The sequence below is a fragment of the Dasypus novemcinctus genome, chromosome 10 (assembly GCF_030445035.2).
Source record: "Dasypus novemcinctus isolate mDasNov1 chromosome 10, mDasNov1.1.hap2, whole genome shotgun sequence".
In the NCBI taxonomy this organism is placed as follows: Eukaryota; Metazoa; Chordata; class Mammalia; order Cingulata; family Dasypodidae; genus Dasypus; species Dasypus novemcinctus.
Window position 1 is genome coordinate 83,938,957 of NC_080682.1, and position 27,436 is coordinate 83,966,392.

Genomic DNA, 27,436 nt, shown 5'->3' on the forward strand with positions numbered 1-27,436 from the left:
CCTTTCCTGCCTTCAAATGTCCCCACTATAGTAAGTTAATTCCATTTTACACCTTTCAGTGAATGGCTTCCAAGAACAGCTGGTATAGAAGAACAGACACAAGCACCTGAGATAAAGATATGACCCTGCCAATGACATCACCAAGCACTGTCCCTGCAGACCCAATGGGCTCAGAAGGGCAAGAGGCTGAAGTCAAGGCTAGGGGTCCTAGAGAGGATGCTCTGGGTGCCAAGGACATCTGCAAGGTCTGCAAGGTCGGTCTGCCTCTCACAGACACAGCTTTCTGGGGACCAACTGTTCAGAAGCTCTGCCCTGCTGTGTGCCAGCCAAGATCCTTGTTGAGAGAAGCTAGTTAAGGTCCCAGGCTGAGGTCCTCCCATTCAGCTGGCAGTCAGCTCACCTAGACCTTCCCTTTCCTTGCTCTGCCACCAGCCTGAAGCAGGGTGGTCAGAGAAGACTCCTGGTCAGGATGCTGCATCTTCCAACAAGACTGGGTTGTTTCCAGTCCTACCTGAAGTCCCATCCATAGGAACTTAAGGATAATAAATTTATCTTATTAAATAAATTATAATACATTCACATAATGAAATACTATGCACTTGCAAAAAAAGAACAAGTATGTACTTTGTGTATTGATAATAGCATTGTCTCCAAAATAAATATAAAAAAGCAAGGTGTATTATAACTTGTGTAGTAAACTACCATTTGTGTACCAACAAACAAATAAATAGATAGATTAAGTAGGAATAATTAATTGAAGGTTCACAGGCCACGTGTGAGAACACCCAAGGAACCAAACCAATGGTTGCCTCTGAGGAGGAGAATCAGGTGGCTGGGGACAGATTTTTGCTGGATACCAATTCTGTACCATATGCAAACAATCTCTATCATACCCAAAAAAATCAAAACCTTTTTTTAAATAAGGGGGAACTTAACAAGGAAGGTAATAAGCTAATTTGCTTTCTCAGGCATAATATGTATTAAATGTATATATGTATAATATGTATGTATATGTATATAATATGTATTATACTACTGATTAAAGAAAAGTGAGACTAACAGGGACAACTGAGGCACAAATAGGGGGTTGATGGCAGGGAGACAGAACCAAGCTTGACTCTGGCACTGGCTCTGGGATATTTTTCTTCAGAAGTAAGCAAAATGATGGTAAAAGTTTGGAAATGGATGGTGGTGAGGGTAGCACATGATTGTGAGTGTAATCAACAGCACTGAACTATATAGGTGAATATAGTTAAAGGGGGAAACTAGGATGTATATTTTGCTAGAAAAAAATTTAAAACATAGGACTGTACAACACAGTGAACTCTTGTAGACAATGGACTATGGTTAATAGTACAAGTATAAGAATGTTCTTCATGAATTATAACAAATATACATTAAAACAAGGTGTTAAGAATAGGATGGTATATGAGAAAAAATATACCTAATGAAAATAATGGACAATAGAACTCTTTTAATAATCTTTTATCAATTGTAACAAAGGTAACTATTGTCTTAAAAAATAGCACAATTATTTAAAAAGAGCCATCATCAATTATAATAAATATTCCACACCAGTGCAAGGTGTTGGTGTGGGGTGGTATATGGGAATCCTGTATTTTATGCATGATTGTTTTATAAACTCACTTCTCTAAAAAAATTAAGTAAGCAATAAAAGTGTATCATCCATTCAGGTGAAATTAGCACATTTTCAGTGACTGACTTAACCGACTTGCTGTAGATCAAGCCTGCTCACTTTCTAATCAAGTAAGAGTCTAGCCTGTATTTAAGGATACTGAACCAAAGTAGGTTAGAAGAGCTGAATCAATAACAACTGATTTCATGCAGACTGATCAACAACAAGACCTTGAATCCATTAAACATTTGGGGACACAAAGAGTCCCAAGCCAACACCTTTCCCCATGGGCTGCAGGGATACAGAGCAGCATGCAGGGCCTATAGAACGTACAGAACCAGGCCACAACCACAGAACAGCAGCCTCCCAGGGCTGGGGCAGCCCCTCAACACACACACACCCCACGACCTCTGCCAGGATCCTCCTTCTCTTCAGATTCCGCCTCCCCCCAACTCCCACAGGAAGGAGCATGACCCCAAAGATCCGAGGGACCCTTGGTCTCTGCACTCAAGGAGCACCCAGCACTCACGCACTCCCCAGAAGAGCCAGTGGGGAGAGGGGAGTAGACACCTTACCCCTGCACAGTAATCTCCGCTGATGGTGACCCGCTGGAACTCAGGCATGGCATAGGGCGCTGGCGCAGGCTGGAAAGGGGTTGCAGGGATCACCGGGGTTGTGGGAGACATGGCTGGACTGGCTGTTGGGGGCCCCTTCCAGTCTTGCTGCGTTGGCATTTGCAGAGACAGGGACTGGGACCGAATCATCTTGAAACTTTTCTTTCTAAGAGCCAAGGACAAGGAAAGGTAGGAGATATCAGCCGCTGATTGGGGTGAGTAATAAAGTCTTTGATAGGTCCATGGCAGGATTACTTTGCTACGTTTAATCACTGGTACTGGCCCTACCATTAAGAAGTTTCAAATTATCTATGCCTTCGTCTTACACATGTCCCTTGGCATGAAATACATAACAGCTCTCCAGACACTAAGAACCACTTGTGGGCTGAGTTTGCAAACCCCACGGGAGGCAGGGAGGCGGCCCATGCTGCAGGGCTCTACCACGAAAGGGCTTGAGAGACGAGGACATTAGATCAGCAGGCTTTCCTCCAGTGTGGACAGAGTGCTTTCTTCAGTCCCAAACTCAAAGTCCCAACACATGAACAGTCAGCAAGGAATAAGAACAGAGTCACAGAGAGACAGAGTTAGAAATCTGGGGCACTGGTACCAGAAGAGAGTGGGTGACCATCAACTAGTCCAACCTCTTTTTCACAGAGACAGTGTCAGGGGCCCAGAGAGGAGGAAGGACTCGTGCAAAATCACCCAGCAAGGGGGGGAGGAGACCCCAGCCTTCCACCTCCCTGGAGCCTGCCCCACCCAATCTCCCTGCCGCACCTGCCTCAGACCTGATGGTGGCCTTTCTGGCTGTTGCTCTGGAGCAGGCACAGATCTGCATCTATTATGGGGAAGGGATTGATCGGCATCAATTTCAGGTCCCTATGGACCTGTCATCTTGGCACCAAAAGATGATTTCACTTTAACTCTTTGAAGAGGGTTTAAAACACCACAAGCACATGCTTATCTTGCAAGTCTGTTTTGTGATGACTCCATCTTCCTCATTAACAAAACAGTATCATTTCAAATGCTGTTACCCCAAATCCTGGAATCACCCAGCAGTGGGTGAGACCATCAACACATCCTTCTCCCATGTCTCTTTCAGTCTCTACTGGAACCCAGCCTCCCTACACTGTCATCTAGCGGTGTCCAGTGCCAGAAATGAGCTGACTACTTGCCCTAGCTGTGCCAGAGGAGCCCAGGAGCCTCCTGGGATTTATCCCACTACAGTCAGGGCTTCTGGCCCCCTGCAAAGGCCTCAGTGACAACTCTGACCCACCAGAGCCCTTCAAACCCCTCCTCCTTTCCAGAAACCAGTGATGCTTTGAGGGTGTGGAGAAATCAAATGATCTCCAGGTAGGCCTCATGGCTCACCCCAAACAGCTGTCTTCCTCCTGGCTCTTGGCCAGGTCTCCTTCTTAGAGACATGATTTTTCAGGAACTGTGGTACTCCTCCTCTATTTTTCCCCCCACTACTTGCCGAGGCCCTCTGGTTCTTACCTGCATACCTAGCATTATCACCTCTTTAGAGGTAAGACTACATACAGCTGGAAGATGGAGGTGGCCCCTTTTTACCCTTGCCCTGCCTCTGGCCCTCTGCGTAATAGACACACTGGGCTGCTTTGGGAAATTCCACCTGAACTCAGGGACCCCCCAGCCCAGGCTTTCCCCAGCCTGTCATCCATCTGGTGGGGCTTGAGCCAAGAATCCTGCCCACAGCAAGATGCCAACTCTTGACATTCGGTCATTCCTCAAAGGTAGGGTCACCTTGACAGATGAAGATCTCACTTTGGCATCTTTGGGATGTTCACACCCAGAGGAAGAGCCATTCCTCTAGCATTCTGACTGGCTCCTGTGTCACTCATGTGTTTTTACCCCTATGCCAACCTCATCCCTGTAGGCCTTGGCCAGTGCTGCCTGAGATCAGGCCCTGCCAAGAAGCAGCTGCAGGTGAGGTCGAAGGTGAATGAGAAAAAAAATCACCACAGACAGAAAGCTGGAAGGCTGCCAGAGTCCAGAAAATGCCAGACTTGTCCAAAGAATGTTTATATTCTTCTGCCCCAGTGAAGAAGCCAGCACCCACCAGCAAGTATCCAAAGAATTCTCCTCTTGAAGACATCCAATAGCCTTGGTCCTCAGGCAAGTTCTAGATTGTCACAAATGAACATCCATGAGCTGGAGCTGAGATTTTGTAGATTAACCACAGATGGGCCAACTCCTCAGGGCCCACTCATCATGGGCAGGGGCTTGGAATAACCAGAAGCTAGCCACTTTAGGATCTCAGAAACTTAGAAATGCAGATTGGAGCTCAAGGAGAGGTCCCTATATTTGTTTTCTATATCTGCATAAGTGCCACAAACTTAGTGGCTTAAAACAACACCCACTTATTAGCTCCAGTTCTGTAGGTAAGGCCTGTGGGTGGGTTCAGCGGGTTCTATGCTTAGGGTATCGAAAGGCTGAAATGGACACACCAGTGATGCTAGACTCTTATCTGGAGGCTCTAGAAAAGAATCCACTTCCGAGCTCATTCAGGTTGTTGGCAGAATTCATTGTCATGAGGCTGTAAGACTGAGGCCACTGGTTCCTTGCTTTTGGCCAGGGGGTCGCACTTAGCTCCTATAGGCTGCTCTCTGATCCTTGCACACAGACCCCTCCATCTTCAGCGCCAGCAATAGTGTGTCCTTTGGGCACTTCAAATCTCTCTGACTTCCCTTCTCCTATCAGCCTAAGCAAGCTCTCTGCGGGTGCATGTGATTAGATCAGGCCCACCCAGATACTCTCCCTATTTTAGGCAGTCGTGTCATATACCATAACATGATCACGGGAGTGATGTCTCAGCATAGAGTCTGGGGATTAGGGGAAGACCTCTTTGGGGGCCATTTTAGAAATTCTGCTTACCATAGCCAACAAAAGTGGAGTGTGGTAGCTAAGTATGTGTGTGTGCCTATGTGCACCCCTCTTTCCCTCAAGGCTGTCTGAGGCCCACAGATGCACAATAATAAAAGAAGTTACCATAACCATGGGGTCTTCTAGTTGGAAAGAACCTCAAAGACTACCTGCCCCAATCCTCTCACTAAGGCAGGCTTTGCTTGAATATCTCCAGTGACAGAGAGCTCACTACTTTCCAGAATAAGATAGCAGCATTCAATTGCTTATTCAATAAACAATTACCAAGCTACTACTCAGAGCCAGGCCAGTGCTAGGTACACAAACACAAAGCTGAACAAGACTTGATCTGTTGGCACTGTTAGAAAGCACATCCTTACGATGGGCCAAGATCTGTCTGTCCACAGTCCCACCTGTTGTGGCTCATGCTGGTCCTTGGGGCACCGGAGCAAGGTGGCTCCCTCTGCCACATAGGAGCCATCAGGTTCTAAGAGACAGCGTTACCGTCCTTCCCCTGCCCATACAGGTATACCTGGCAAAAATATCCTCCTGCCAAGGAGCTGGCAGAGTATGAAGTTCTAAGGACACTTGCTGCAGGCCAAGACAAAGGGCCGGGAAGCAGCTTTGCTGCCCCTGAAATGGACAGCCCTCCTGGGCCACAGGGACCAGCTCACCAGACCCGGACCTCAAGGCAAGAAGGCAATCCCATCAGTGGGCTGTTCCGGCACCTCCCAGCACCCACCCACACAGGACTTCAGCTGCCCTCCCAGGACCACACTCTCCCCTGCTACCCACTCTGCCCCCTCTTACCTTACCCCACTCCCCAGCCCTCCTCAGCTCCTGGGAACCAGGCACCTCAGTGCCCTCCTGTTACAACAGCCGATTTGTTGGCTAAACTCAAGAACGCCAGGCCCTTCCTGCTCTTCGAGAGAACAGTGTGCACCTTCCCAGGCGCCTCCTGAAGCCCAGTGCCCTGGGTGGTCTGCCAAAAGACTTCCAGGCAGGGAGGAGCAGCGGATCAAACTTCTCATCAAAGGTTCTCAAATGTGTACATTGAGTCGGGGGTCACACAGGGACTGTGTACCAGGCCAGGCCCTGGAGATAAACAGGTAGATGAAACACAACCCCTGACTCCAGGGGTTGACTGTGTGATGGCTTAGATGGGCCGAGACAGTTTTTTGTAGGAGCTCTTAACCAGGGGTCCACAGACCCCCAAGGGATCCATTGAAAGATTCCACAGGGTCTGTGCACTTGAACTGAAATTCAAAAAACATTATTCTTAAGGAGACATGTTGGTGCAGATGTGACACATTTATTAAATAATACACAGTATAGTGTGGACTTAGTAACAGGTCCATGGTTTTCACCCGACTGGCAAAGGAGTCTGTGGAACAAAAAAGGTTAAGAACCCTTGGTTTGATAGATTCTTACCATACAATGTGTTCGGTGCAAAGAGATGTCCTGGATATTTGGGGATCCCAGAGGAGACACCTCCTCCAGCCTGGGGTGGGGTGAGTGGAGCAGCAGGGACAGGAAGGGCCCCTGCCTTGTCTGGGGGGGGGGGGCGCTGGGAACATTTCAGAACACGGAGGACTGTCTGAACCCACACACACTCAGGTGGACAGGAAAGGCAGCCCCTTCCACACCCCTCCAGATGGGAATTACTACTCAAAAGGCTCAAGGCAGAGTCACAAACTGGCATTTGAATTTGAATGCCACTAGGTGGGGCAGTCGTTTTGCACTCCCGAGGGCTCACCTGCTCCTATTGCTCACTGGGTCCCCTGCACTGGCCTGTGCTCCTGTGAGGGTGGAGTTCCTGGTCTAAGGAGGAGAGTAGCTGAAGAGCCACCACCCACTCTGTGGAGAGACCAGAGGTTCCCAGCCCCACGGGAAAGACAAACCCGGACACAAGTGACCACAGTGCCTGTTGTGCACCAACCCTGGGAGAGAGGCCTTGCAGGGAGTGCTGGGGTCACCCAGTCATGATGGGTGAGATCTGATTCCAAGACCTCGAAGTCCACCAGGTGTAAAAACTGAGAACCCCACCCCTGTCTCTCTCTCGCCTCCTTAATAGCCGTACCCCACTTCCCTTCCCAGCCTGCTTCCTGATGGGGGTCTCCACTGCCTCCCTGCCATTCGCCTTCACTGCTTCCTGTCCCCAACCTTTCCAGGCTGCTGTTCCTCCCTAAAGATCCCTGAGATCAAGATGAAGTACAATTTTTACTACCTTTTAAATTAAGTTTTACAATCACTATTCTTAACTTTAAAAGCAGAATTAACTGTTTCAAATAAAGTGCCTTTGTCAATGGGCCTGAATTTTCGGAAAAAGTTACCCACCCCTAAATGATTTATTAACACATTAGCTGTGCAATGTTCAATTCATAACAAATATTTGTGTACCTATTATATCCAAAACATTCTTGGGGAAACAATCAGGATAACCAAATTTTCCAGATAACAAAGTCTGCCTCCTTTATACTCTAATTGAAAAGAATTTTTTGATGTAATTTAATGAAATACATAATTCCTGCACTCTTAATCAGAGCATGCTGAACATAATTTAAGGTTTTCTTGAAAACTCAGGGTCATCCTTGCATTATCGGGTCACAATCTGAGAGGCAGTTTGTCCCTAGACTGCTGTGTTTTGAATTCTTGCATCTGCTTTTCATAATTTTTCTCTTTCCTCCCTCACTGTTAGCTGTCAAATAATAAAACCAACAACCTAATGATGTGACAAGCACTGTGCTAAGCATTTAATACGCACTAGCTCATTTAATGTTCACGAGGTAGATCCTACTAGTGATCATCCTCATCTGGCCAGATCAGGAAACTGAGGCTGAGGCAGTTGAGAGCCTTGCCTAAGGCCATAACGACAGTTTGTGATGGAGTTATCGTTTGAATTTAGTCAGGCAGACTCCACAGTCCACACTCACAACCACTTCCACCACCCTACCTCCCCACTTCTCCTTTGCTACTTTAAATCTGCCACACATAAGATAAGAAACAGGAGAGCCAAGCTTATAACTCTTTGTAAAGTAAGAATAATTAAGAGAGCAGGTCGGGCAGGGTGACAGCTAAAGAGTACAGGGCCTCTATTCGGGGTGATAAAAATGTTCTGAAATTGATTGAGGTGAGGGTTGCACAACTCTGTGAATATAATACTAAAATCCATTGACTTGTACACTTTGAAAGGGCAAATTAAATATCATGGGAATTATATCTCAATGAAGCTGTTGAAAAAGGAGAAGAAAAAAACAAACAGGAGTGCCCAAGGAGCCCTAATGTGCATTATGGTTGCTCAGAAATTGTTCACGTTGTCATCCATGTTGGCTAAGTTCCAAGTATGTACATTTTTAGGGAGGTGAAGTCTAGTTAGAAGAGGTAGATGAGCTTCAAAGCGAAAAGAAAAAAAAAAAAAGATGGCTTCTAGGTTCCACCAGCATTTTCCTGTCTTCTTGTCCTAGCCTCCTAACTTTGATTCCAGAGATAGTCCACCCCTCCCTCTCACCTTGACCCACATCTATGTCTCAGGGGACCTGGCCACTAGCCTTGTAACCTGGCCTGGCCTGGCCTGCAGAACAGCCTTGAGTGCTGGTCCCTGGAGCAGGTCCCCAATCTTAAAAGGAGCATGTCTGCCTCCAGTTTAGCAATTACAACTAATTGTAATCCTGGACAACATGGTTTTTAAGGGGCTTACATTTGAAAAGGGCTGGCAGATACAAACCAAGTCCACCACAACCTAGTAAGTAGGGACAGAACAAAGTTTCTGGAGAGGCATTTGCAGAAGAGTTTCTGGAAACCAGAGAGCACCATTTGGACTTAGTGTAAGAAAGCTTCTACTTGCCACTGGCCTCAGAATTGATAAGAAGAGGATAATCTCTTTTTGCAGATGTCAGGTCCAGTGTCATTCTGTATTGAAAAAAATGACCTCAAAAAACATTCAGTGCCATGTCAGTTGGCCCTACTTTGGAGTTTGTGTTCCTGAGTGTGATGGAGTTGGACTCAGATGTGACCTTTCTATACAAGCCTCTTCTGTCACTTTTTCTGGACCTGTGGTTGGCACTGGGGTTGGTGTATGCTCAGGCGACCTGAATCTCTGGACTGTCCATGTGACGGCCAGGCCCTGAGCCTCAGCAGACTTGCAGCTCCTACCCTCTGGTTTATTGGACTTTCCCCGGCCAGCTGACGGTGAGGGGGGGGAGGCGGTGAGGAAGGTCAACCACCACACCGGGGAGCCAAGGATGCCTGCGGCTATGGGGCAGAAGAATTGCATCCATCATCCATGTGGAGTCTGAGCGCCCCCTCGATATAGAGGTAGAGTAGACATTACCATCCCAGGGTCTACAGGATGGAGGAACAGTATTGACTAGAGTGGACTTGCTGATATTGTACGGTGGAACTATTGTGATTAGTAATGGAAGAAATTATAGCATTAATGTGGAGAAAGTGGCCATGGTAGCTGCTGGGGGTACGGAGAGGAGGAGGGGATGTGATGTGGGGGCATTTTTGGGACTTGGAGTTGTCCAAGGTGGTACTGCAGGGACAGATGCTGGACATCGTATGTCCTGCCATGGCTCACTGTGTGGACTAGGGGAGAGTGTAGACTACAATATAGACCATTATCCATGTGGTGCAGCAGTGCTCCAAAATGTATTCACCAAATGCAGTGAATGTCCCATGATGAAGAGGGAGGTTGTTGATGTGGGAGGAGTGGGGTGAGGGGGGTGGGGGGTATATATTTTTTTAATGTAACATTTAAAAAAAATAAAGAGAGAGAAAAAACAAATGTGGGAAAGGTAAAGGAACCTAAATAGAAAAAAAATAACCATAAATAAAAAATGCCAGGATTCTTTCTCTTCTCATTATTTAAGGGTTAAAATGCTCAATTCATAACATTCAGAAGTTCCTGCAGACCATTCAGTTCATAAAACCAGCCCCTCTGTTAGGCTGATGCAGCATGGACAAGTCATGCCTTTCTCTACTCTCCAGGAATGACCATGGAGCCAGGGGTCACCCCACCTTGCCCAGCACAAGGCTGGCACTCAAGTGACCCCTTAGCTTCCTGGGCTCACAGACCCTGGAGTAAAGAAGGCACTGATAGATAGTGAAGCCAATTTTCTAGTTCTTTTAAAAGTTAAGGAAATGCTGAAATTCTATACTACCAAGAAAGGAAAGGACTTGCCTTTAAAAATAAGGCGGTAACTTAGAAGACCTGATCCATGAGCTAGGTCTCAGAGCTTCACTACCTTAACTCTTGAGATCGGCAGTGGGATAGGCAGGCAGGGACCCAGCTACAGCCCTACCAGACACTTCTTGAAAGCTTTTTAATCTTTTATTCTGTTCTTCCAGGTGAGATAACGGGTGAAAGGGCTAGGCCTCCCCATTGTACCTGGACTAAGATCCAGAGTCCTTACCAGGACTGCCAGGCTGGTCTGACATGCCCTGCTTAGCTCTCTAGCCATTTGTCCTCTCCCTTTTCCTTTTATCTACATCTCTAGCCATCTGGGCCTCCTAGAAGAAACTTGAAGGTATTTGCCCTGGCTGATTCCTCACCCAACTCTTCACATAGTCAGTTCTTTTGCATCTTTTAAGTCTTAGCTAAAATGACACCTCCTTGAAGAGACCTTCCCTGACCTGTCTAAAAATGGACTCTCCCACCCTTCCTATCTCTTTCTCTTTTAACTCCTTATTTATCTCCTTCATAGCACTTGCGCTGGTCCTGGGCCTGTTTGCCCTCAGATCTGTTCCTCACCCATTGCTGTTTCCCAGATGTGTGCCAACTGGCTGCCAGCTGGGTTTGGCCAATGGGAGGCACTGAGGAAAACAGGAAGGTGCAAAGGAGGTAAAAGCAGGACATCTCCATCTCCATCTTGGGAGGCACCTCCAGTTTGCATTGGATGGGCCCACCACAGCTCCTGCTTCCCCAGGGTGATCGCGCCCTGGGCTCCAGCTATATCGCCTCTTTCCATTGTCTCTCCAGCCTAGGTGTGGAAGGTGCTTCCTCCTGAATCTGACCTCTGGCTTTCCTCCCTCTTCCTTGTTTGGCTTCTCAGCTATATATCACCTCTATAACCAATTCCCTGCATTAAAATCCTGTTTCTAATTCTCGAGTGCTTTCTGTCTTTCTGATTAGACCCTGACTGATAAAGCACTTGTGATTTTTTGATCAATTTGTCCAGTTACTTTACTACTATTTAGAACCAGCAATAAGCTCTGCAGGGCAGAGCCTGTATTTCTCTCATTTATGATCACATCCCAGTGCCCAGTGCCTGGCAAATAATGACCTGAGTTACTGATGCAAAATATTGTCTTATGACAAAAGAAAAGAAATAAAACTGATGTTTCCCAAGAAATCCTCAAACTTCCAAAGAGAAAAAGAAAATGCCATTTGGAAGTGGCATATATTTATGTGTAAGATTTATGTACAAGATTATTAAAACTACAGCAGAGAGAAAGTTTTTGATCTTTCGAACCTAACAGAGGTACAAGGACCTCCTTCCTTCAATAAAAAAGTAATTAATTAAGTGATCATGTTTAAGAAATAACACAGAGATTCGGGCATGAGACCCCCTCTCAGCTCCCTCCACTCCCACGGACATGCCAGTTCCCATGAGGCACCTCATCGCAGGACACACCCATGTGTGCACGACTTTGCACAGGAAAGTCAGGTCTCGGGGACAAACCTTTTTGCCGTCTCCACTGACTTCTGCTCCGCCAGCTCCTTCTGCAGCTCCCTCTCCTTGGCTTCCTTCTGCCCAATGGGGCAGTCTTCCGGCACGGTGAAGAGGGACAGGGCATCTCTGCTGTCTTCTTCTCGGAGTACTTTAGCAAACACCTTCTCGGCCAGGAGCCGGACCTGCTCGTCCACTTCAGAGATGTTCAGCTTGGGGAACTGGCGCGGCATCTCGGCTAGCAAAGAGAAAGAACAAGCATTAACCTTCCCGAATGACTGGATGGCCTGAATGCTCAGTGCAGCGGAGAAGAAGCCACTGAGGTGAGGGCCAGGCCTACCTGGTCCGTGGGCTCCGCTCTCTAGGCAGGAATTCCCCAGACCAAACCCAGAGTGTCAATTTTTAAAATTAGCAAAATAAGTAATTGGATGAAGAGTGTGGGGTCACTTACATTTCATGAGAAAACAAATGTTGAGAAGCCAAAGAATGAGCTGTTGAACTAAGTATGCTTCTATCTTCCCAAACTCAGGGAATCTGCAGCCACCGGCAGCCCTGACCTTCTGACTTTGCTGCCACCGCTGAGAAGGGAGAGGAGAGCAGGGAGAAGCTCCCCCTGCCAGACTGTAGGATCTGAGTCATGGATGCAACCACGATCAAATCTCACTCCTCCCTTCCCAGAGAGGAAGATGGAAGCCTGAAGGGTTTAAGGATTTGCCGGAAGGGTTAAGGATTTGACTGCAACTGAGCCATGGGAACCCAAGGCTGCATTCTTCATTACACGAATGCTGTTGGCTGATAAAGAAAGAATCTGCAGTCACAGTAACACCCCTCAACCCCTCTAACAAGTCACAGCAAAAAACGTAAAGGGGTGAAACAAGGACACTCATCATCTTTTACAGCCCAGCTTTTATAACTCACTCCCTCAAAGACTTCCCTTATCAACCTCTCTACATACTGGTTCTTTACTATCAGTAACTGGCTTAAATTATCTGATTTATTTTTTTTAAGAATTTTTTTTTAAGTTGTGAGCTTACAAAATAACCGTGCATAACGTGCAAAATCCTCATACATTACCCCTCCACCAATACCTTGCATTGTTGTGCAACATTTGGTACAGAGTATGAAAGAACATCATCAAAATATTACCACTAACTATAGTCCATAACTTACGTTTGGTTTATTTTTTCCATGCACCCCCTATTAATAACACTGTCTATTAGTATTGTACATTTATTACAATTTATGAGAGAACACGCTCATATTTGTACTGTTAGCCACAGTTCATCTTATACCACATGGTTCACTGTGTTATACCGTCCCAGGCCTTGTTCAATCTATCCAAAGCGTATACTCAGTGACTGTTTCATCACAGAGTTGTGCAGTCATTGCCTCAGTACATTTTTTAATATTTTCCTTAGTCCAAAAGAAAAAATTCCTTATCCTCCTCTTATTGATCTTTAGCATTGATATAGTACCTTCTTTGACACTAATACAAGAATATTTCAATATTGTTGTTAACTATAGTCTGTTACATTATTTGCATTTTCCCATGCATCACCATATTCTTACCACCTTATACTTTTGTTTAACCAACACTTCTAAAGCCTTTATTATGTACATTCTGCCAAGTGCTTTAGATCTATTAACTCGTTAACCCTATCATTCCCATTTTACAGGTGAGAAGATGAAGGCAGAGAAAACCAACTTGCCCAGGGTCACATTTTTTAAAAATTGGCAGAAATGTGTGCTTTCTCTTTCCCTTCTCCTCTGAGTCTCTACTCTGGGATTTGAACATAGGCATCTGGTTCTGAGTCTGCAACCTTAACTGCTACCTTGTGCTGCTTCTCTTCGTCTTTTCAAAGGTCAGGGCAGGGTCTCCCCACTGTCTCCAGCACAACACTTACGAATGGGTGAATGCTGCATCCTTTTCAACAAGCCACCTTCAACAGGAGCAGCTCTGGAAGAGTAGTTTCCCATCCACCAGTTACCACCGTTTCTTTACCGTTGGTTTAAAGAGAGAAGTGGTTTTGTCAGCCAGAAGACAGAGGATGATGCGGAGACAGAGCCCCGCTGCTTTCTGTCCAGGGAGGAAGCAATTACAGAACAGGAGGGCCTCACTGAGCAATCGCAGTACGGTCACCGTCTGGACCTCACAATTTTCTCATCTGTGAGATGAAGGGATTGGACTAAGTGGTCTCTAAGGCCCTCTCAGTACTAAGTGTTGCAATTCTAGGTACCAGAAAGGTTTCTGGTGCCCAGAGACGGTTGCTGCTCTGATCTTCTCTGTGGCAGGTGGGTCTAATTCACAGACAGGAAGGAGGAAAGCTGGTAACCTTAGTCAAAGTTTTGTTTATGGGCCCCTTAACTGTAAAGTAATTTCCGCCTTCCTCCACACCCAGGGGCATGCCTTTCCTGGGCCTCTCCCAGCCTAAGGGAGTTGAGTGGGCGGGAGTGGTGAGAGACACTTGCCACGCAATTGTAATGGTCTACAGAAGCTGACACCAGACAGTGTATAAAGCCTGTCCCCAGAAGAGAGGAACCAGGAACAGAGATGACTCTGGAGATTTCTACATCCTGATAGCATGAGAAGAGAAGCTGGGAAGCACCAGAGCAGAGGCTCAGAGAAGAAGGTGTCAGGGGAGAGAACAGGTCAAAGGACACAGGAGGTGCCTTTGGGCTGGAACAAGGCTGGATCCCCAGGCCCCTAGCCCTAGGTCCTGGGTTAAATGCCATGTTCCAAAACCCCACACGGCATCTCAGAGGAAGAGATCAAACAAGCCCCAGGCAAAGGGCAGCTAATACCATAAAGCATCCACAGCCTTCGACCAAGTAACCCCAATTCTAGACTTTTTTCCCAGGAAAAGAATCCATAGAAGTAAAAAAGTATTCACCTGAACTCTTTATATAAATAGATTTAAAATGTCCAAATTAGAGCATACCCATCTGAAAAAACTGTTAAGCAGTCAAAATTATAATTATGAGCAGTGCGACCATATAGAAAACATCTTTTAAAATAACAGCAAATGAATAATTTAATACACAAAACTGTAGTATGCTTATACTATATGGTTACATCTATATGAAAATGTATCCCCTTATAGGCAGTAGCTACAAGAGAGACACTCAAAGTGACCACATGGCAGGAGGGCGGGTGTCTTATTTGGATAATTAATGCTGTTATAATGTCATATTTAATAAATACAAGAAAAATAAAAAGACTAGACATAAGATTTATTAAAAGAGGGAAACAAATCAAATTTCTGCAACAGGTTTTTGGCAATTAGTACCCTCCCCCCCTTACCCCATACTGGAAAGAAGCCATCCCAGAGAACTATCTCTGCATTCAGTCCCACAGAAACTGCCTATGCCACCCCCTTCCTCCCCAGTTACCCTCCCAAACACTCACAGGCCTGACCCAGATACACGCCACCACCTCCACACACACACAAAATGGGCATTTGGGAGATCATTTAAGTCTAAGGGCTCTTATGCCAGATGCTGCTACATCTTTTCATGAAGCATTTTTAGCTTACACAAGTCAACCAACATACTTTTTGGTATACATCATTTTACACAATCCTGGAATACCTTCTTTTGTCATAGCTTAAATCAGCCTTTCTCAAACTGGGTCCTATGAAGAGCTGATATTTGTTGCTGGGAAAATCGGTCCCATGGTCAATTCTTTGGGGAAAATGTGGCATCCCATAGCCTTCCACCCCCAAACACATATTAAAGACCTGAGACTCATAGAGTAGCATTTCCCTCACTTTTGCCTGTAGTCGAACCCTTTTTTATTTTTTATTTTTCAAAAGAACCAGTATGAATCTCCTGCAGAACTACTACCATGTCTTAAATACTTGGGGAAGAATTCACTCCATACTTTGTATAGACCAAGTAGCCCACTTGGGGTACTGCCCCCTTATGAGGCTGCCACACATCAGCAAACTTTTGGATGTGCTTGGGAGACAGCTCCCACCTGCTACCCTTCCCTTCAGAGCTTGGCTCTACTTTCAGACCCACAGACGTGCCAAGGAAAGCCCACTCTGCTAACAACAAGCAGGGCTTCAACTCCAGCTGTCTGTTCATGCCTGACTTTTGTCCATTTGTCGGCTGAAGCCAGCACACTTGGGAGGCTTAACTGTGAATTCACCAGCATCAGTCAGCTAGTGATACAGATGATCTCATTGCTACATGCAATGCCTCCATTCAGCTTGGAATAGTGTCCCCAGGTTAGAAAGCTCTAAAATGCCACCAATTTCAACCAACGGTAACTTTTCTGTCATCCCAGCTCTTCCGCAAAGGTAGCACAGTGCCTCTTTTTTTTTTTTTTTAATTGATTTTGTAAAAATATTACATTACAAAAAAATATATGAGGACCCCTTCAACCCCACCTTTTCTCTGTGGACATTGGATTGGTTGTGTCCATTGCACCTCTATGTCAAGAGGAGGCTCAGATTCCTCATGGATACACAGTGCCTCTTAAATCCCCTCCTTACACAAATGAGACTGCTTCCTGCTCTCTCCAGGCTCCCCTCGTCAGAACCCACGACACAGACCTGAGCCCGGCGCTGAAGTCTCCATGACTGATCCTGAGGATGCCACTCAGGCCGCGCACAGGCCCAGGCGCTGCAAGCCGCAGAAGGCTGACCTGTGAAGTGTAGCTAGCTGGGTCCTGTCTGCCACTGCTGGGGTGGGAGGTCTCTGCTTTGCATATCTGTAAGCATCAGGGAGCCAGAGCAGGAAGTCTGGGCTGGAAATTCTTCTGTGAATATGAAACACGAATGGAAAATTTCCCAAGAATCCTAAAGGCCCCCAGGTAATGCCAGATATCCAAGGCAGAACGGCTGCTGTGTCCTGAAAGCAGTGCCCTGGTCCTGCTCACAACCCTCACCAGAAAACAAGAAACTAAAACCACTGCTGCCCCAGCACAACAGTACATTCAACTGCCCCAACCAACCACAGAAATAAGCCACAGCTTCCCTCTGACACCCAGACTCCTGAAAGCTGAGTAGTGTGATAATCATCACCTTTCTGCTTCCGTTTCGAACCCCACTGGCTTGGCCTGGCAACCGGGTTCATCTTACCCAAGAGGTTCTACTTCACAGTCTGCTCTCCCTCGGAAGGGCTCCCAAAGCAGCCCTCTTGAGGGCTCTCAGAGCTGGCAGGGGGAGTGCAAGGCCCAGTTGCCAATTCAAGCTCCTCCCCTCCATGAAAAGAGGGAAGGACCATGAACAGCTCCCTCCTTTCACAGGAAAGGACAGACTCTGGAGACTACCTCAGAAGCCGACTGGGCAGGGCTAGGAAGAAAAGCTGGCGCGTCCTTCCTTTCTTTACTGAAAGAAGCCAGAAGCCGTGCCTCACAGGTGGCTGCGCAGCCTGGTGGGCTCTCCCAGATGCCCCCTCAGAAAAGAAGGATGTCCCCGCCTGACCCTCCGGGGCCCGCCCCCACCCCAGCCACACCCTCGCCCTCTTACTGCTGTGCCCGGCTTCCTTGTGGGCCTCCAGGACTGAGCAGCCTCCCAAGCGCCGGCTGAACGCTGCCACCCTGCTGCCAGCCGCTGCCGCCCTCCCCGAGGAAGGTGGAGCCTGGCTCGAGAGACCCACAGAAGCAGTTCTCTAAAGCCAAGCAGGGTGGACTAAAACAGCATCACAGGGCGCAAAGCTCCAATTTTCATTCACCCTTTAGGAAAAGGACAGTCCTGTATGGGGAGCCTCTGAACAGACACACAGCCTCCCGGTGACTGAGCTTAAATGATGTGGGCCTGGGAAATAACCGTGAGTAAATTGGTTATTTCTGTGGTGCTGTTGAAATCCTGTTGTTTACTGGAGGCTAGCTCTAGCCCTGATTTGGGCCTGAGTCACCTCCTCATGTCCAATCACCAGGTTGTGCCTAATTGGGCCCACATTACAACTCCTGTGAGCACAGAGCAGGATTACAGGGTTGGCACATGACCTTCGGGCTTCTGCTGGGCTTGAGCGACCCAGAGATTACGACCCACCTGTCCACACAGCTGTTTCATAAACAGCGCAATCAGCAGGCTACAAGCAACCTAGAGGGAGGGTAAGGTTTATTCATTAAATAATTAAACGGACTTACAGCAAAGCCCTGAATATTGTTCTGCCAGAAAGAAGAAGGGGCAAATGATTCCTTCAGCTGGTGTATTTTGGGGAGGAGGGTGGTGTGGTATGAGTTGCAATGGGAACATCCTAGCCCACGGACCAGTGAACATACCTGGGTCCAAGACACTCAAGAAATTTAATTCTGCACTTTTAACCAGACCGTGAGTAGACAGAGTCTAGGCAATCACTTCCAAAGGTGTAGTCTGTAGAACAAAAATATCAGAATGCTTGGAAAATTCCCCATACCATTGTTCTTTATGGAGATTCATGCACAATTCTTACCAGCAGATTACTACCTGAGAGGTCCTACAGCAAAGAAAGCTGTTTGGCTTTGTTCAACCCGACACACTTATTTGATCCTCCACCACCATCACTATTATTAATACATTAATATATTAAATATATTAAAAACAAAAGCAAAACCCCTATTAATATCCCATGGTGTAGGCTTTGGAAAGGCCTTCCACTTGGAGCCTTCATTTTCCTACCTAAAGAAAGCTGTCTTCCCACAAGGAGCATGTTAAAGTTTACATCTTCCTGGCAAAGGCCCCAGCTACAGGTGTGAGACCCACCCCATCCGGTTCAGACAAAGACAAGCAGCAGTCCCAATAAGATGACACAGTCTGGAGCAAGGACCAAGGGTCTCACCGAGCTAAAGGGATGGAAGACCCTCCCATATAGCAACAGCTTGGAAGGAAATGTCAGCTATTCCCAGGAGGGCAAGCTCCACTCAGGACCTCACAATTCTACCTTGAGCCTAACTGCTCCTTGTGGCCTAGAAGTTTCCTCTGGCTGGGGAACATTGGTCCCAAGCTCAAAGCCTTATTTCTCTTTTCAAAGAATATTAAGACAATCCATGATAACCAGGCCTGGGATCCGTATCTCACAAGTAACCCCACTCCATAGGCCAGGCTGGATTCACTTTCGTTGCTGAAATGCCCCTTACAAACCTCAAAAGACAGGAGAGACTAGAATCAAATTATGTTTCATTAAGAAAAGACACCAATCCCCCCTCCCCCGCCCCCAAGGATGACATAGGCTTGCATATATATAGGGGTCCACTCTTCTTGTTTCAAGGTGTGTACGACTCACACAAAGGGCAAGGGGGCTGCACCCATTAAATGTTGGCTTCATGCAGACCTTGCTTGTTTCATTCATTTTTGTATCCCCATGCCTAGAATATATGGTAGGCACTCAATAAATATTTGTAGAATAAATATGCCTAACAAATAAATAAATGAGTGAATCAGCCAAGTTAAAGACTCTATCTATGGCAATCTCAAGAGTCAGTATTCAGGAAGCATATGTGGCTCAAGCAGTTAGGTGTCCACCCACCACATGGGAGTCCCCAGGTTTGGTTCCTGGTGCCTCCTAAAGAAGAGCAAGACAGCAAGCTGACAAGACGTGCTGGCATGGTAAGCTGACGCAACAAGATGACACCACAAGATGACACAGCGAGATGATTCAATGAAGAGACACATCAAGGAAACACAATGAGAGATACAAGTTGGAGCAGAGGTGGCTCAAGCCATTGGGCACGTCTCTCCCACAGGGGAGGTCCCAGGTTAGGTTCCCAATGCCTCCCAAAAAGAAGAAGAGCATACACCAAACAGTCACAGAGAGCAGACAACAGTCGCAAAATAATAAAGGGGTGGGGGATAAATAAAATAAATCTTAAAAAAAAAAAGTCAGTATTGTGCATGGTTAAGAACACTGACTAAAGCCAGGCTATTTAGATTTGAATTTTGGCTCCACCACTTAGTTATATGACCTTGGGCAAATTGTTAAACCTCTCTGTGGCTCAGTTTTATTCCCTATAAAATGAGGATAATATAAATACTGATCTCACAGGTTGCCATGACAATTAAATTAGTTAACATATGTAAAGTGCTGAGAATAATACCTGGCATAATATGTGTTTAATAAGTGTTATCTATCAACATTATTATCCTCATCCTCATCATCATATCAGGTACAAATGAGAAACCAGTTGTAGAAATAGCATAAAGTCTCATCTAGACACTAAATCTTTTTACTTATCATTATTTATTGAGCACCATTTTTGTCAGGTACCTTCCCAAGTTCCTGCCTTGGTGCAAGAAAAAGGAAATCATTTTTAAATGTGAAGTCAGATTAGAAAGAGGAATGGCTTCCTCCTTTATGAATGCTACTTGGTAACTGTGTATGGCTAGGATTCCAGTCATTAGCCTGCCCTCTGTGCCTTAGTCCTTATACACCAAAATCCCAAAGCTATTGTCTCCTGTCCTAGATATGCACCCAGCACATGGAAGAACTAAGAGATTAATATACTTTGTGGTAGAACTAGGAAATCTTTAGAAAAGAAAAGGTATCTCCTTGCTTCGCCTAAGGTGTTTCATCTGCCCATGGAATTTGCAAGATCTGGGAAATGATTTTGAGGCCTTTTGGAGAGTGATCTAGCAAATAAGGAAAAGAAAAATAGGCCTCATCTCTCAAAGAATTTCTTGAAGTAGCTGAGAGCAACTCAACCCTTACCTGGGATCTCAGAGTTTGACAAGGAAGGACTGAGCCTGCCCTGAGGACAGGGCTGAGAGGTCAAAGAGTTTCCCAGCAACCCACCCATGCAACACTACTATTCTTAGAGAAGGCAACCCCATGCCCTCATCATCAGAGCAAGCCAGGCCCCTCAGAGTTGCAGCCAGGCCATGCCAACTACACAGACCTGTTGTCAACACTCAGAGGTGAGAGCTGACAAAGGCTGCCTGCCGGTTCAGTTGCCTGGCTACCACTCAGCATTAATGCCTCACGGGCAAATGAAGAATTTCCCCTTCTAAGCTTCCAGCTACAGTCAGCTTTTCCCTGAAGATGGCCAAATGTTGGTCGCCACATCTAGGGGGATAGCCAACAAAGGATCAGTATCATGCTAGAATTCCTCCTAGCAATTCCAGCTCTCACTCAACTCCTTGGCTAATTTGCTTACACCAAGCTTCCAGCCACACACAAGGACCTAATAGTCCCTAGAAATGACACTCTAGTTAACAAGCCTCTCCCACTCCTGGGCCTCTCGGAACTCACCCCAGAGGCCTCTGCCAGCTAAGAGGAGCCATTAGTAGCTCTGCTAGCAAGGCAGCTACCAGGAAGTTCAAGGGAAAATGCACACTGCCAAAACTAGACAGCATATACTTCTTTTGCCCAGAGGGAGCAAAAGAAAGGATGAAGGCCTCAAACGACTTCATCAGCCCCTCATCCTGTTCATCTCCCCGTTGCCAGGTAGATCTCTTCACCTAAACTGGCAGCATCCGGCCAGTCCTCAAGCACCTAGAAACTTGTCCAGGTTGTCCTCACATTGAAGTGGTGGGAGATCCCAGGTCCCATCATTTCTCGGAACTTTGAGAATCCACTCCAGGCCGCCAGAGAGAGGGGATGTTGCCAACTCACCTGGCGCTGCTGGAGCTCAGGCCACCGGAAAGTCAGGTATACCGGCCGGATGGGATGAGCCCGGGGTCGCTACCTCTCCGTCTGTGAGCTAAGACGCCGTAGGCGGGAGCTCAGACCTGGGAGCGCTCCCCAGTCTCGCCCTGTGCCTCGGCCCCCAGGTCGGCAGCACAGCATCCGCCGCATTCACCGGGCCGTGGAGACAGGGTCATGTCCCGGGTCGGAAGGCGGCGGCCCGCAGGGCTCAGACTCAGGTGGTTGCTCCGGGCAGGGTACGCCCCAAGGACCGCGAAGAGGGGCAGCAGAGCCCTGACACCAGCCCCGGCCCGGGCCCAGCCCTGCCGCGCCCCCGGCGGGCACTCGGCTGGGGACCGCCGTACACACCGCGGCAGGGGAGGAAGCCAGGTGCTCAGAGGGCGCAGCGGCGCCGAGCCCCGGCCCCAGGGCCCTGGGCCGGCCCCACGGGAGGAGGGAGGGCCGCCTCCGCAGGGAAGAAGTCTGCGCGCTGCGCGCCGCCTAGTCAGTGCCCTACCTGGTCGCCGAGCCGAGGAGCGGCGAGGAGCAGGGAGGAGAGGCGCGCGGGCCGGGCCGCCGCTGCAGCCGCGCAGACCTGCTCTGCCCGCCGCCCGCCAGCCGGGCCTGCCCGCCGCTACCTGAAACGCCCCGGCCGCGCTGCCAAAAGGAAACTTGAGAGCTTCAGGGACGCGGCGGCCGCCTGGTTGCTCGGCCAGAAGCCGCTAGCGTCGCGCGCCCGCCACCACCTGGGAGCCTCCGCGCGCGCTGCAGCCCGGGGTCAGCCGCCGGCCAGGCGCCCCGGCCGCGCCTGCACAGTCACCTCCAGCTCCGAGCCCGCGCCCCACGGCGTTCAGGTTTGCCTGGGCCTCTTCCCAGCCAGGACTTTTCGGAGGAAAGATTCCGGGGTTCTCGGAACAGACCCAAACAGGTGACTTACCCAGTGGCTGAATGGACCAACGAGCATCGGTTGCTCCCGGACGTCAGTCTGGTCACTTGGATCACCTTCCCGCCCCTCCCAGCACACACACACACACACAACTACACACCTTTCTCTTCCAGACCTCTTCTTCTCTAGCTTCTACACCTGCCCCCAAAGTCCAGAATGACCTCCTAGTTGCCAAAACCATGGGTGCCTTATTCGTTTCTCCCCCCAATGCCAACATGCCTACCACACGTTTCTTCCTGAAACGCTTGGAGCAGTTTCCAGAGTTGGCGTGCGAAGCCCTTTCCTCTTAAGAGTTTTCCGCGTACCTCGGTGCCAACAGGGGCTGTGCCTCCACGACCTAACGTTTGTGTGCCATTCCCCCGTCCCACCACGGCCAGCCCTTTCTCCTACTCGCTTGGCCGACTGTGGTGTCCTCGGCCGCTTCGCATCGTTTTTAACAGCCTCCTCCCTGCTGATTGATGCCTCTTGAACCTCATCTCCAGCACAGAATACTCCCGAGCTGCGGATGTTTATCCAACTTCCTCAGGAACATCCTTACTAACCGGGTCCTAGGCCCATGGAAATGTGTCCAAACCTAAACTCCAAATTTCCTCTCCAGGAAAAGGCCAGAGCCTGCTCCTGCTCCTGTGTTTCCAGTGTTAGTGATTGCCAGGGCCATGCATTCACTCTGCAGCCAGCACTTGGGAGCCATCCTTAACTCTTTCTCCTTTTCATCGCTCATACCAAATTAGCATCCACTAGGGAAATGAAGCTATTCATTAGTGAGCACCCACTGGGCGTCCTCACTGTGCCAGTTGCTTTCGCACAGTCTCATTTAAGCACACTTTTCTTTCTTTTACCTCCTAAGAAGCTCTTGTAGGTCAGTGGTCTCCAGACTTCCTGGAGGGCACACCTGGATCAGTAAAAATGTGTTGAGCCCATAATTCGATTTTTACAATTTATTCATTTATGATTGATACACTTGTGCAACTGTATTAATGTATCGTATATCATAAGGCACACTACATAAAAATGTTTAATGATGTGGTAAAGATGAAATAATACTTTTAAATTATTTAATTCATTTTTAATTGATGGTACAATATGTCTTTCTACCTTCATTTAAAAATTATTAGTAGTAATCTTTTTAGTAAGAGAAACATTATTAAACATGGTTTTAATAAATCAGGTTTTTTTATTTTATGAGACTAGAACGAATGCTTCTAAGTTCAATTCATTTCAATCCTTAGTCTGAATGTCTGTCTAGTTAAAACTGATATCTCACAAAGATAAATAGATCCAAATAGAAGAAATATATCTTTGCACTTTTTAAGTCCATAATTCTCACTTTTTTAACCCATCCACCAATTTTGCAAAGTGAATGCACCAGAACTCTTCTTTGTCCATTCAGCCAATATTCTCAATGATGTTTTCATCAGTTAGTCTTACAAATATTTTAACAAATATGATTTTATAACCCTTGAAATCTTTATGTGGAAGATTATAAAATGTGTTAAAATATGTTTCTAAGTTTTGAAAACTATGACTGTAAGAGTCTTTAAAGTTGACTGACACTGATGCACTTCATTTTGGGCATTAAAATCACATAGTAGGGAAGCGGACGTAGCTCAACTGATAGAGCATCTGCCTGCCAAATAGGAGGGTCCAGAGTTTGATCCCCAGGACCTTCTGACCCATGTGGAGCTGGCCCACTCGCAGTGCTGCGGCACGCAAGGAGTGCCCTACCATGCAGGGGCGTCTCCACGTAGGGGAGCCCCACGTGCAAGGAGTGCACCCTGCGAGGAGACCATCCTGCACATGGAGAGCTGATGCAATAAGATGATGCAACAAAAAAGAGCTGTAGTTTCCCAGTGCCGCCAGATAATGAAAGCGGACGCAGAAGAACACACAGTGAATGGACACAGAAAGCAGACAACGGGAGAAGGCGGAGAGAAATAAATAAGTAATAAATCTTTAAAATAAATAAGTAAATAAATACAATTTTTTTTAAAATCACACAGTAGTGCAAACAGTTTCAATCATCAATTTTCAAACTGCTTTCCCCATAACATGATTCTTTCAAAGTAAAGTTACTTTCTCAATTCACTGGTAAAATAACACCTTTACCTGAAAGGACACATTGTGCATGTATGTGTGTGTGTGTGTGTCTGAGTTTGGGCATGCACATGTGTGTCTTTCTGCCACATGGCATACTAGTGACAGTCACAAAGCCAGCTCAGCAGAGGTTAGCAAATTTTGAATATTTATCCCTTTGTTAAAGAAAGTCGTCTTGAAATTCCACAGCTTTTAAGTTCTTTGCCTTAAGATAATCAGTAAACTGTTGAGTTATATAAAAGATTTTCATAGCCATATTCCACATCTCATTACAAAGATTTGGAGAGATACTACTGTATTTTAAGATATTTAAAAATAAAATAAAATTAACCATATTGTTGACATCCTCTAATATTTTATGCACATCTAATTTCAACTTCTTTACTGTTGTAGCTTGTGAATGAATGCTTCGATTGATGAGAATATCACATGTAGTCCCTCTCCCACCCCACCCCCAGTTTTATATTCCAGTCAGGACAGGTGCTGCATCAGTGCTTACTCTGGCACATAAAAACCATGGCATACTTTACAAAACAAGTCATTCACTGTGGCAAACACAACTTTCCTTTAGTAAATCACAAAAAGTAGTTCTTTATTAATTTCATCATTGAAAAATAATCCAGCAAATACAAAAATGAAACATATTAACCTTTTTCACACAAGCCAAATAGCAAACTTCCCACAACACATTATTTGTTCTAAGAGCTTTTCTTCAAATCTTCAACAAGGTTTTCTGTGTGTCTTTCAACAGAATGCATTTTTATGTGTTGCCATCTTCTCTTTATTTCTGCCACTTATACCATGGCAAATAGAACACCTGTTTTCCTCCAATGATATTGACTGATTTTTTTTTTAATCTTTTACTATTAAGTATGAAACCTCAAAAGAGATTTCTAAACATTTTCATTACATTTAGTGAAATTTAACAAACGTATACAATTAAATATTGCATGACTTGAAACAAACTTGAAAAAAAAGGTGTAGAAGTTTGTCTTCATACTTTGGGTACATACTGTTTACATGTCTTACTGATAGGGAAGGCATATTTAAATTACGATTAGCCCCAATATACAGGCCCAATATACATTGATGTTGATTGTTAATTATAGGGTAGTCTTTTTAAAAAAATAAATTGAACTTTTTTGTGGTTGACTCCTATGTCAGAGTCAGTTATGTCATCGCAACGAATCTTGTGTTTATAATAGGAAAATCTTAGTTTCGCTATTTTTCTGAGTTCAATTTGGCTGGCATTATTCATGTTATTTTCATTCTATGGTTTTCTTTGCAGGAATCTTTTTTAATGATGTATATCTTTCATGAAAATTAGTTTAGTTAAAACCAGATAATATAATCAGGGTGGAGTTTAAGTACTTTGTAATACCTCCTGATACACTTGAAAGCAACAGACCAGTGAGGGTACCCTGGCCCTCTCTCTGTCCCCTGTGTTTACAACTCCCTTTCTTCCCTGATGAGGCCTCTGGTATGATACATGATATTACCACCTGGCACATGGGCTGCATAAGGGTGCCTCCATCAATCCATAAGGAAAACATTGGTAAAGCTTAATTTCTTTATTTTTAGATAAAATACAAATGGAAATAGAAGTTTTAATTGTTCCCATTCCAATTTGATCATCCTGCATACTTTACTTGGAAAACCACTGATTTAGCCCATCCCTTCCTTCGCCTCAGTTCAGTGTCAACACCACCTAACCAATTTCTGCCAACACACTGCACTCCACCAGGCCCTGGCACCATCACCACTACCAGTCTCAACTCCATGAGATTCACCAGGGGCCAGATATCCTAATCATCTCCTCCTCTCCCCCATATCTGCCGAAACTCTAATTATTTACACCTTTGAACTTCCAGAAGAGTACCTGGGACCAGAGCTATGGCTTACCTCCAGCGGGACCCTGACTCCTGGCACCACTGAGAGATGGGAGTTAGCCAAGCATTTTTGGAAACCAAGAAGTGTTTGGGGGGTCTTTGTCCCCCCTCTGGTAATGCCCTCTTCTCAAAACTGTTCCACAATGTGCATACACTCCTGAGATGGGTGTGGGAGCCTTCAAATTACCCAGTTTCTCTGCCTCCTTTTACAGTCTCCTAAGCTACAGCAACCAAGTTCTCCCCCAGGAGGCAACGGAGAGGGGCTCTGCTTCTAAGAGTGCATTAGCAGAGCCTTGTCATTTGCAGCCAGTTTTCAAATCAAAGTTCCCCAGGCCTTCTACTAATTGAGTGGACTGAAATCATGGCATATGGTTTGACAGCAGGGCAGAAATAGGTACAGCAGGATTACATGGTGGCTGGAGGATGCATGCCCAGGGAAGTTTTCTTGGCTCCAGACATGGCAAGGCATTCCAGCCCACCCTGGTGCTGTGGTATAAGGGAGTACAAGCCTTCCCCCAACCTTCCTCTCCAGTTGGAGGCTCCATTTCCTCCCCTGGACTTGTAAATCCTTTGTAGTTCTGTTAGGCCAAAGCATGCTGGAGCCTTCCCACAGCTCGCCCACAGCAGGGATGGTAGTCCCACTCCTGTTAACAGCTGGCTCATTCTTTTTTAAATTGGTGTCTACAAAGAAGAGAGTCAAATCTGGGCACTTTATTAAAATTAGTGTGAATGAGAGCTAGGACCCAGGCACAGGAGCACGTTCACTCAGGGAAAAAAAATGGAGCTATTGTCACAGGAAGCTGGGGAGAATGTGCTGGGCCCCATACCCAGGCTGGGGGTGGGGGGGTGGAGGATAGCACTCAGGAAGAGGACTGGTGCTGAGTTTCATTTACTGGGTTCTGGGGTTCTTGGGATTAGAGTCCCTCAGCCACTCTTCGCTGGACTGGAATGAAGGAAGGCCATCAAGTATGGGTTTGAAGCCGGGAACCCACAGCATATTACCACAGAATTCTCTCTGTAGTTGAGGGCATGGCAGGGGGCTGATGCTCGCAGAATATGCCCATCTGCTGATAGGCACCCAGTTTCTGTGATTAAATCGAAGTCCGGGAATTGGTAGGCCCCTTTCCCTTTAAGATCACCCTGTTGTCGCTGCCTCC

General features: G+C 46.6%; 1 protein-coding gene across 12 annotated transcripts in view; it reads right to left on the reverse strand.

Moving 5' to 3' along the window:
* The window catches only part of AMPD3 (adenosine monophosphate deaminase 3), a 176,976-nt gene that overhangs the window by 37,318 nt on the left and 112,222 nt on the right, over nucleotides 1-27,436 (reverse strand). For 3 of the 12 annotated variants that reach the window (XM_058305753.2, XM_058305756.2, XM_058305755.2), the window contains exons 2-3: nucleotides 11,814-12,039; nucleotides 2,212-2,416 (exon numbers count right to left, since the gene is read on the reverse strand). In XM_058305753.2, coding sequence (XP_058161736.1) covers nucleotides 2,212-2,416; nucleotides 11,814-12,039 — 431 coding nt within the window. The other 9 variants (XM_004453404.4, XM_004453406.5, XM_004453407.5 and 6 more) reach the window with 9 other exon arrangements.